Source organism: Telopea speciosissima, chromosome 11 (assembly GCF_018873765.1).
Source record: "Telopea speciosissima isolate NSW1024214 ecotype Mountain lineage chromosome 11, Tspe_v1, whole genome shotgun sequence".
In the NCBI taxonomy this organism is placed as follows: domain Eukaryota; kingdom Viridiplantae; phylum Streptophyta; class Magnoliopsida; order Proteales; family Proteaceae; genus Telopea; species Telopea speciosissima.
This window is the reverse complement of record NC_057926.1, coordinates 47,470,316-47,481,400: the sequence shown is the minus strand read 5'-3', so window position 1 is coordinate 47,481,400 and position 11,085 is coordinate 47,470,316. Positions and strand designations below refer to the sequence as shown.

Here is an 11,085-nt window from a genome sequence, read left to right as displayed (position 1 = left end):
AACCATCTCTCACAAGGGGTGCACCATTCTCGGATCCTTCTCAATATCGGTCTGTGGTTGGTGCATTACAGTACATTACACTCACTAGGCCGGACGTTGCTTTTGCCGTCAATCATGCTTGCCAACACATGCACTCTCCAACTGAGGACCATTGGATCATGGTTAAGCGGATTCTTCGTTATCTTAAGCGCACAATCAGTCATGGTCTTCTCTTCAGTCGCGATTCTAACCTCACTCTATAGGCCTTCACTGATGCAGACTGGGCTGGTTATGGTGAGGACCGTAAGTCTACTGGGGGTTATGCCATCTTTCTTGGGCCTAACCTCATCTCTTGGTCTTCTGGCAAGCAAAAGATGGTTGCCCGTTCCTCCACGGAATCCAAATATAAGGCTCTAGCGGATGCCACTGCAGAACTTATCTGGTTGGAGTCTCTATTTGATGAACTTGGCATTCCTTTGCCTTCACCTCCTATTTTATGGTGTGGTAATATTGGTGCGACTTACCTATTTGCCAGTCCTGTGTTCCATGCCCGTACAAAGCATGTGGAAATCGATTTCCACTTTGTCCGTGACAGAGTCGCTCAACACAAACTCAATGTCCAGTTCATCTCCACTAATGATCAAATTGCAGACATTCTTACCAAAGCTTTGCCTACTGCCCGCTATCAATTCATGCATGACAAGTTGAAGCTTCGATGCTCTCACGCTTCACCTTGAGGGGGTGTATCAAAGGAATTAGACTTCCATTAGTATTAGGACTCTTCCATTAGCATTAGGATTCCTTTTTATATTCAACCTTGGATAGTTCAGTGGTTATCACATGTGAGGAATTAGTGTCACTCACGATAACCTCCTTTGAACGATCCAGCATTGTATATATATATATATATATATCTTGTATTCTAAACTAATTTAGATTAATGAAATATAAAACTATATCAATTCTGATAGTTAGAAAAGAAAGAGAGTATGAATGCGAGACCCACATGATCACAATGTGGAAGTACGAGAAAAATCCAACCCTGACCTTGGTGACATTTACAACTATAACGAAAATAGTTACAATCTTATTAACCCAACAAAGACTTGCTTTCCTTTTTTTTGATGAAAGTGTAATCACACAAACCACACACCAATCCCAAAAGATTTACTAACATTTACTTGAAAAATATTCAGCAGATACTGGTGGAAGAGACGTCAGACGTCATCAATCCTAGTAAGATCTATTCCACCTATTTTGTCTTAGAAAGAAGACTAGTATCTATAGAAGAGAAAAAGAAAGCCTTCCAATTGGCTTATGCATTTGCATCAAGGAGCAAGCCCAGTTTCATTGTTTCCTTGCATCCAACCCATGTCTGTAGAAGGAAGGGGGTGTGAAGTTTGGACTGCCATATGGGCAAAATGGTAAGCTCACACCCCATTAAGGGTATATTTGTCATTTTAAGGCATCGATAGCCAACATGTCAACAACTAACAGGAATACTCTAACAGAGTGGGGCTTAGAGTAACAAGTACCCTTAACTCAGGGGGTCGGAGTGTATATTTTGGAAACACAGGGGATTGCACTATATTTAGAGCAAATCTCAGGGGTTGCTATGTAATTTACCCATATTAAAAAGACGAAGAATGGTTTAAGAAAGACACTAGACATTTAGAATCTGAAAATATAGTTTGTTTCAATCCTCCTCCAACAATGTGTGGAACTTTTTTTTTTTTTACACAAATTTGATTTGATGTGATTATGGACTCCCCTATCAACACATCAACTACTCCTCCAGTTGATGAACAACGGTGGTTCGTATACTCTATTTTATTTTATAACTTTAGCTTGCACAATTATTTGTCTCCTTTTACTAAGGCTTTCTTTCCCTAATGTTACTTGTCAAGCAAAGAAAAAATGAAAAAAATGCTCAAAAAAAGTATATCCCATCCGCTTCCCTTCATTAACTAAATAAGATTGTTACACTCAGTGACATTTCCTTTGGATTAATGGTAGTTGTTTTCCCAATCGATATTCCTTGGTTGCGATTTCTACATCAACCTCCATAATCCATCTTGGATTGCCTCCTCTTCCATGAATGTAACAGAAAAGCTCCTATTATGCTTGCATTCTAAGTCGATTTCATAGATGATAAAAATAGTTGTTTTTATTCCCGAGAATGTAAAATCAACCTAGAATGCATTCCAAAAATTCATATCAAACACAGCCTTAGTATTTCATAAATTTTCATTGATCAAAATAACAATTATATGAATGCTACAACAAGCATACCCTTCTGATCTTTATATAGCCCTTTATCTACAATTTTTTTTTGTTGTAATCTATACCATAACCAATCAACTAAATGAAAAAGATGATGCAGAGGAAGATGAAACACCATGGCCTCTATTGCGCGACTAGAAGCCAAGCAGCCACCGATGCCTCCATAATATCCACATAAGGCTCTGTTACCACGGGTCGACCTGACACAATGATGACCAGACATTTCACCTCCTTGCACACAGTTTTGATAGTCTCCTCACCGTCCAATGCTATCCTGAGCTCTTTGCTATCACAGTCCATCTCTGCATATTGGAGCTCGCCAACAACCACAATTGCGTAGGAGGAATACTGGTTCTCGTTAACGAATTGCTTGTCGGGTTTTTCTTCAAAAACAACCCGGGTCTGTTTACTAACAGCCTTCTTGATGCCTTCTAAGATGGTTGTTCCTTTGGTGATGTTGCCTAAGGTGCCCTACCATAAAATACTCCACCCTCCACATTGGTAGCCGATTTTGTGTGCATGAGACCACCCCACAAGGATCTTGGGGGCATTCTTACCCAAAGGAAGCATCTTCCCCTCTCCCTTCCTGTTCTTCAACAACACCTAGCTCTTCCTCACACTTCTCTTGCCAATTCCATGTGTTTTTGAAGGGTATTTTAGGGAATTTACTAAAACTTTGTAGGGTTTGTGAATCCTGGGATGGCATGGTGAATCTTCACCTCGTGGTGATGGAAAACTTTTTCTTTTTATTAGGAAAATTATCTTTGTTAGTGGCCTATATGATGGTTCTTTTTATCGGTAAATTATTTTCCTTAAGTTGGACGCATTGGTGTACCCATTTATATCAGGCTCCTGCTTGAACCCATGACCACTAGGTCACAATGGAGCAACCTTACCATTGTTCCGAGGTCTACTCTCTTCCAAACAAAAACACAACATGAGTAAAAAAATTATTAAGAGAAAGAATGACATTTGCTGTAAACACGGTCAACTCAATCTGATATTCAAGAAGACAAAGAATGGTTTAAGAAAGACACTAGTGATTTAGAATCTGAAAATATAGTGTGTTTCAATTCTCCTCCAACAATGTGTGAAACATCTTTTTGGATCTAGATTTGATTTGATTTTGATTATGGACTCCCCTATCAACGTACTCGGCAACTACTCATCTAGTTGATGAACAATGGTGGTTCGCATACTCTATTTTATTTTAAAATTTAGCTAGCACAATTATTTGTCTACTTTTACAAAGGTTTTCTTTCGCAAATATTACTAGTCATGCAATTAAAAAACAGAAAACATGCTCAAAAAAAGTGTATGCCATCTGCTCCCCTTCATAAACTAAATAAAATTGTTACACTTATTGACATTCCCTTTGGATTAATGGTAGTTGTTTCCCCAATCGATACTCCTTGGTTGCGATTTCTACATCAACCTCTATAATCCATATTGGGTTGTCTAAGCATCCATGAATGTAGCAGAAAAACTCCTACTATGCTTGCATTCTAAGTCGATTTCACATATGATTAAAATAATTGTTTTTATTACCCGAGAATGCAAAATCAACCTATAATGCATTCCAAGAATGTATACCAAATACAACCTTGGTATTTCATACATTTTCGTTGATCAAAACAACAATTATATGAATGCTACATACCCTTCTAATCCTCATATAGCCCTTTATCTACAAATTTTTTGTTATAATCTATACCATAACGAATCAAATAGATGAAAAAGATGATGTAGAGGAAGATGAAACACCATGGCCTCTTTTGTGTGACTGGATACCCGTCTGGAGCCCATACCCAAACGGGTACAGCGGGTCATAATACGGGTCCCCAAAATTCATCGGCAGCTGGTCGACCCGCCGGAACCATGTGATCGGAAGCTTACCTTGGAAATCATAATCCCCAAATATCACATCAGCAATCCCTGCTCCAGCTTCACTCCCTGGAAGCCAAGCAGCCACCAATGCCTCCATCATGTCAACATAAGGCTCTATCACAACGGGTCGACCGGACACAACGATAACCAAACATTTCACCTCCTTGCACACAGTCTTGATAGTCTCCCCTCCGTCCAGTGCTAGTCTAAGCTCTTTGCTATCACCGTCTGTTTCCGCATATGGGAGCTCACCGACAACCACAATCGCATAGGAAGAATCCCGGTTCTCGTTAACAAATTGCTTGTCGGGTTTTTCTTGGAACACGACCTGGGTCTGCTTGCTAACAGCCCTCTTGATGCCTTCTAAGATGGTTGTTCCTTTGGTGATATTGCCTGAGGTGCCCTTCCATGAAACAGTCCATCCTCCACATTGGTAGCCGATGTTGTGTGCATGAGACCCAACCACAAGGATCTTGGGGGCATTCTTACTCAAAGGAAGCATCTTCTCCTCTCCCTTCCTGTTCTTCAACAACACCAAGCTCTTCCTCACAGCTTCTCTTGCCAATTCCCTATGTTTCTGTGGGTCCAAAAGGTTAAAAAGTTAGACCAAATTTAATGACCAAAATACCCAAATCAATGAAATCAATTAATTCAGTTGGGTTTTGGGACTAACCTTGTGTCCAACCATGGAATGGAGAGACCGGTCAGCCATGGGCTGTTCAAAAAGCCCAAGAATGAACTTCACCCTTAGGATTCGCCTCACAGCATCGTCAATCCTGCTGATCGGAATCTCGCCGGACGACACAAGCTCTGTCATGTATGTCAGGTATTGTTGGTATTTGTAAGGGATCATGACCATGTCGATTCCAGCGTTGATGGCTTCCTTCAGGCTTTCTTTGTAGTGTGAACCGGGTGGGTTGGTCATCCGGTCAATTGCCTCCCAGTCTGATATGACCATACCCTGTCCCATATAGCAGCCCATACAAAGTGATGACCACTAGGAAGTCAGGACCAGGTTAAGGGTAGAAATGTAAATTCAGAGATGTTGTATGATAATTTTATGCTACCTGGAAGGACATCTCTTGTTTGAGAATGCGAGTGAGGAGGAAAGAGTTGGCATGCATCTTAATCCCGTTCCAGCTAGAGTAAGAAGCCATGATAGTTGACACCCCCATGGCGATTGCATCAATATAAGGGGTCATGTGGATGCGATACAGGTCGTCATATGTGGTCACCGTGTTGTGAGCGTCAACCCCTCCCTGTGTCCCACCATCACCGGCGTAGTGTTTTGCACAAGCCAGCACTTTCTTTCCCCTGTAATGGACCCATTCAATAACAATCATCAAAATTTAGAATATTTGCCGTCCAATAATAACTAGAGACCACGGTTTTATTGGTATCGGTGTTGAACTGATACTGAATTGATGATACGAATCCAAATAGAAGGTAAAGTAGTATAATGATATTAGGGTTGCGTTGGTATGCATTCTTGGAATGCATTCTAGGTCGATTTTGCATTCTCGAATAGTAAATGTTGTTTTTATTGTTTGAGAATGCAAAATTGACCTAGAATACATAGCAAACATAGCCTAGATCTTCAGGTGCACGTATTTGCAGAGGATCCAATCTCAATAGGGGTGAAAATGGAAATAAACTTTAAACAAAAAAAGGAAGTACCCAGAAGCGACGAAGGGGTAACCAAGGGTATGATTGTGAGTAGGGTAGCCCTGTAGGCCTAGTATGATCTTGGACATGCTCCTCACAATCTGCGTATCCTCACTGTAGCTCTCGTAGCACCGACCCCAGCGTGGATCCCTACACACCTGCAGTTCCACACACCACAAACCCCAACCATTAGTTAAAAGATGAACGAGACCATGATTGTATTGCTTTACTGATCTGAATGACCGACTTCGCTCTTAAGAGAGAGAGAGAGAGAGCTTACAGCAATACAGGGAGCAAAAGCGTACGGCATTCCGGTGCCCAGAACCTCCAAAGCAGTGGCACTTCCGATCTTCACCATTAAATCCTCATCCCTTCATCAGAATAACACAAGAAAATGAGAAAATAGGAAAATGATCTCAAGCTTCTGTTTCTCCCACAGTTGCACAGATTCACATAAAATGAGAAAGAGGAAGACAGAGAAACCTTGAAGCTCCAAGGCCGATGTTATGAGGAAAAATAGTTGCATCGAGTATGTTATTATGGCCATGGACTGCGTCAGTACCATATATTATGGGAATCCCAAGCCTTGCAGACAACGCAGACTTTTGGAACCCATCGATCATGTCCGCCCACATTGCAGGGGTCGCGTCTGGCGCTATAACAGGATGACCAACCGGCACTACTCCGTTCACTACACTCCCTGAAATTGATAACCAGAACAACCCTCATCGTCAGTGTTTCATCTTCTTGAGCTTCAAAGAATTCAAGAAAATTAAGTTTCAAATAAGAAGGAAAAACTTAGGCTGTGTTTGGTATGCATTCTATGTGATTTCGCATTCTCGAATAATAAAAATAATTGTCTTGATCATCCGAGAATGTAAAATCAACCTAGAATGTGTTCCAAGAATGCATACCAAACACTTAGAAAATTATAGAAGACAGAGGGGACGAACCGATGGAATGTTTAATAAGGACGTCAGGAGAGGCGACGGAGTGATCGATTTGGGCCATTTGGCCGATCTTTTCATGAGTGGTCATCCGAGAAAGGAGTTCTGAGATTCGGTTTTCAATTGGGAGTGTTGGATCCTTGTAACGAGCTTGAGGAGAAGGGAAGATGAAGTAGATGACGAAGAGAAAGAAAATGGAACCGAGGTGGAGAGAGGAGAAATGGCGATCACCATGGCTATGGGAGGTTTTCCTTTGGATTGCTTCTGTCTTCTTCATATTTGCTTAGCCTTTCTGTAGGAATTATGATTAACAACTGTGTGTGGAATTCAGATTCTGAAATTCCTCTTTTTATAGCCTTTCTTGAATATGGAATATTTCTGTCGATAGCTCTTGTAAGAACAGAATGTGAAGCATGTTGCAGGCTCATTTGAGAATGAATCATCTACACGTCCGCCGTCGCCCCGCCCCGTCCGCCATTTTGGACTGCGGAGGTCTCGCTGTTTGACTTGTGTCTGCGCCTTTGTAGAATTTTAGTAGGAAATTTCGACGAACTTTTTAATTTTGATGTGAAGGTTAGAGTATATATTTAAATCTCATTTCTTAGTAGGACTGACGTGCCGGGAGCTTTTTAATTTTGTTAATAATTGTGGTTTTGTTGACCGCCAATCTAGTAGACCCAAATTTACATGACTAATAAAGAATAGAAAAACGTTTTTTTTTTGGGTTGAATTTTTATAGATTATGATGAATTCTGTTTCGTGAGAATCCGACTTGGATATTTGAATGTTTCAGTGTACGTCTCTTGTAAAAACAGAATGTTGCATGCTCATTTGATAATGGAACATGTTTATTTTGTGCAGGTGAACGTTACATCTTAGACCCAACCACATGTATATTTTGTTTCCATAAACTGCACGTATGTGATTTATAACTCGGAGCCAATTACATGTTTATTTTGTTTTCATAAATATTCCTTCATCTTTTGTAAATGGTAAAACTAGAACAGATGGTTACCTCTCACATGTACGTATGTGCAGAGTTTCATTCATTGTGTTTGTCACGCAAGAAATGGATTGGAATCTCCAGCTGAGCGTGGCTGTGTAGATACCTTATTTTGTCTTTTCTTCCGGAGGTTTTGCATAACGATGATGAACACCCTCCAAAGCCTAGAGCCGGTGTATCTGTGGATGTAGTGTTAATGTGCATCACCGAATCCGTTTACCGATCACCCATTCCCCTTTGTTGGAGCTTGAACCTGAACTTCCAAGAACCCCTGGAAAGGTTAGCCATGACCCCGAATCCTTGGAACCAGCCTGGCCCAAACAGTCCAAACCATCCCCATCGATACTAAAACCTACATCGACACTAAAAGGCCCCGAGTCGACACCGAACCCACCTTCCTTCGACATCGAGCCATACCACCTCACTGTCGAACAGTGCACTTTTACTATCTATCTCACTTCGACATTCAATCAATGGTAATCAACAGTCGATCCATTTCCCTCAATGCCGAGTCCTATTCATCAACAGCCACTCGATGTCGATCATACCCCACTTCAATATCGAATCGGGCACTTTCACTGTCAAATAACAACAAATTCGAGAAGCCTAAACCTTCCATATTTTGCTTCGATTGCGATTCCTTTAGCGTCTCAGCCTATTTTTAGCACTTTAGATCTCAATCTTGGCTCCCTTAGACCCCAAGGAACACCTCCGTAGGCAACCAAGCACTTGTCCCCCAGCCATTGGTCCTTAATTTGACTTTACACCTACCGTCGATGCAGAGACTCCTTACTTGGATGATCTGGATTCCACCAACCCTACACGAATTTGAAAGGAGCTTTGCTTAGTCCCCAGTCCAGAGACAGTGCCCCCCTACACCCATACTTAGCCTCCATTCAAAACCATTAAGCTCTTAGCTTTGGCATCCCACTTAGCCCTAGTCTGTTGCCTCTCTACCACTTGAACACCGCAATCCTCCAAACTTCCTGTTGCATCAAGAAATCGTCCGGTGGTCCCTTCGAGTGTCGTAACCTACAAAAGGACCAAAGTGACAAAGTAGAACCGGTGTGGTTCCGGCCTAGGCTCTTCGATGCCTAACTTAGATCTCTCTGAGCAAACAGATGAGTGAAGAGAATTCAAGATATTCAAGATGGATCAATGGGGGTAGAGTACCTTCCCTTTTATAGTGGAGTGTGGCGGTGTGATTTTGGGTTTATCATTTGCCCCCCACTCTCTTGGACCGGAGTGTTCAAGAGAGTAGCCTTTTTCATTCTTGTTTTTGGAGCTTTGTCTGCCTTCTGGGTGTTGTGGTTCCTTGCCCTTTGTATGTGGCAAATAGGCCTTGGTAGTCATTCAACCTTAGTGGCCTTGAGTCTTGGGGGTCTGTGGACCTTGGTGGCCTTACGCCTTAGTGGTCATTTGACCTCAGTGGTCCAAGGCCCATGGTGGCATTGCACCTTGGTGGTCTACGGACCTTGGTGGCCAACGAGCCTTGGTGGCATTACGCCTTGGCATTCGAACCATCTCGAACTTCTCAACCTCCACGAACTTCTCGGATTCTGCCTCTAAACCTTGAACTCGTGTCAAATATGACGTCTCGTACTTCCCCTTTTTTTGTTTTGTTTTTTTTTTTTTTACCGATATTGACTCGAATTGGTCTTTGGCACAGACACATCTTTGCTCGAACCCTCGTGAACTCCGACCTAGGACCTCGAACCTTCGCGAACTTCGACCTCGGACCTCGAACCTTCGTGAACTCTGACCTTGGACCTCGAACCTTGAACCACGAACCCTTATGAACTCTGACCTCGAACACTAAACCATTACGAACTTTAACCTCGGACCTCGAACCTCAAACCTCAAACCTCGTCCATTGCTTGTCACCTGTAGTCCTTGGCTGTAGCCCCTTTTTATTTTATTTTATTTGATTTGATTTGATCTTTGGCCACAGACACATCTTTGCTCGAACCTTAATCTCGAACCCTCGTGAACTTCGACCTCGGACCTCGGACCTCGAACCTCGACCTCGAACCTCATTCATGCCCATGGCCTGTCGATCGCGGTCCTTGGTCGTGGCCAAAGACCCCCTTTTTATTTTTCTTTCTTCTCTCTTTTCTTCTTTGCTTTTGGGCGGTGCCCATTGATGACGACGACGACCCTTTGGCCGTGGTCTCTAGGCCTTGGCCTCTTGGCCTCTTTCTTTCTTTTCTTTTCTTTTTCATCTTTTCTCTTCTTCTCTCTCTTGATAGGTGATGCCCATTAATGACGACCATGGCCCTTTGGCCGTGGCTTCTTGGTCGTGGTCTTTTGGCCGTGGCCTCTTTCTTTTTTTTTTCTCATTTTTTCCCTTCTTCTCTCTCTTGATAGGTGATGCCCATTGATGACGACCATGGCCCTTTGGGTGTGGCTTCTTAGTCGTGGTCTTTTGGCCGTGGTCTCTTGGCTATGGTCTCTTGTCCGTGGTCATTAACGGTCGTCCTCAGACCTCGACCTCTTGCTCTCTTTACAGTCATCCGACGCTGATCTCTTGTTATCTTGTAGCTTGGCCTCGATCACCTTCTTCCGAGCCCGTAGTACCTCGGCCATATTGGCGAACTCGTTACACCGCTCCAGAAGCTCCTTCATGGTCCTGATCTCATGAAGTGCCAGGTCTTTGATCAAGTCCATGTCTCTGATGCCCTCAACCAAGGCTGAATGTTGGGTCTGGTCGTCTAAGTCTCTGACCTCCAAGGACTCCTTGGTGAACCTGGTGACGTACTCCTTGAGGGACTACCCAGGGTTCTGTATCACGTTCAATAGATTGATCATGGTCTTCTTCTGCTTGACGCTGCTCTGGAAGCGGGTGATGAATTGCTCACACAGCTCTGCGAACGAACCTATCGACCTTGGTCGTAGTCTGGAGAACCACGAAGTGGCTGCACCCTTAACGGAGACAGGGAAGGCTCGACAGGAGACCACATCCGATCCACCGTATAGGGTTATCATCCCGTTGAAGTAGTTGATGTGATCATTAGGGTCCGTGGTATCGTTATAGAGTTCGAAGGTGGGTAACCTGAACCTGGATGGGAGTGAGGCTGACATGATCTGCTCCGAGAATGGATGCTACCCGGGGATCGAGTGTGTCTCGCCCTTGGTCTGGTTCTTCAACCCTTCCAACTTTTTGTCTAAATCTCGGAGTCTCTTATCAAGCTCCTCATCCTGTGACTGTCTCTCACGTCTGACTGGTGGTTCACTGTGACCTCGTTCTAATCTTCTCTTGGAAGTCCTCTCCCACCTTGAGTACTGGCGAGATGTTGAAGGGTCACATCGTGATGAATCTTG

General features: G+C 43.0%; 1 protein-coding gene and 1 pseudogene across 1 annotated transcript; both read right to left on the bottom strand.

The window, feature by feature from the left end:
* Nucleotides 1–2,270: 2,270 nt before the first annotated feature.
* On the bottom strand, nucleotides 2,271–6,465 carry LOC122646005 (beta-glucosidase BoGH3B-like). The gene is made up of 8 exons (XM_043839458.1): nucleotides 6,298–6,465; nucleotides 6,095–6,185; nucleotides 5,827–5,972; nucleotides 5,217–5,463; nucleotides 4,823–5,110; nucleotides 3,983–4,726; nucleotides 3,750–3,751; nucleotides 2,271–2,340 (listed from the first exon to the last, which is right to left on the bottom strand). Exons 1-6 carry the CDS (start codon nucleotides 6,447–6,449, stop codon nucleotides 3,986–3,988), a joined length of 1,665 nt encoding a protein of 554 aa, XP_043695393.1. The 5' UTR covers nucleotides 6,450–6,465; the 3' UTR covers nucleotides 2,271–2,340; nucleotides 3,750–3,751; nucleotides 3,983–3,985.
* The window catches only part of LOC122645999, a 66,473-nt pseudogene continuing 57,661 nt past the window's right edge, over nucleotides 2,274–11,085 (bottom strand).

What these genes read in the sequence shown, in the direction of transcription:
- LOC122646005 (XM_043839458.1), bottom strand. Translation starts at nt 6,449, where the DNA reads ATGTGGGCGGACATGATCGATGGGTTCCAAAAGTCTGCGTTGTCTGCA. An exon ending in CTTTTGCTCCCTGTATTGCT is followed by an intron (nt 5,973 to 6,094) that starts GTAAGCTCTCTC and finishes GTGGAACTGCAG; the next exon opens with GTGTGTAGGGATCCACGCTG. An exon ending in AACAAGAGATGTCCTTCCAG is followed by an intron (nt 5,111 to 5,216) that starts GTAGCATAAAAT and finishes TATATGGGACAG; the next exon opens with GGTATGGTCATATCAGACTG.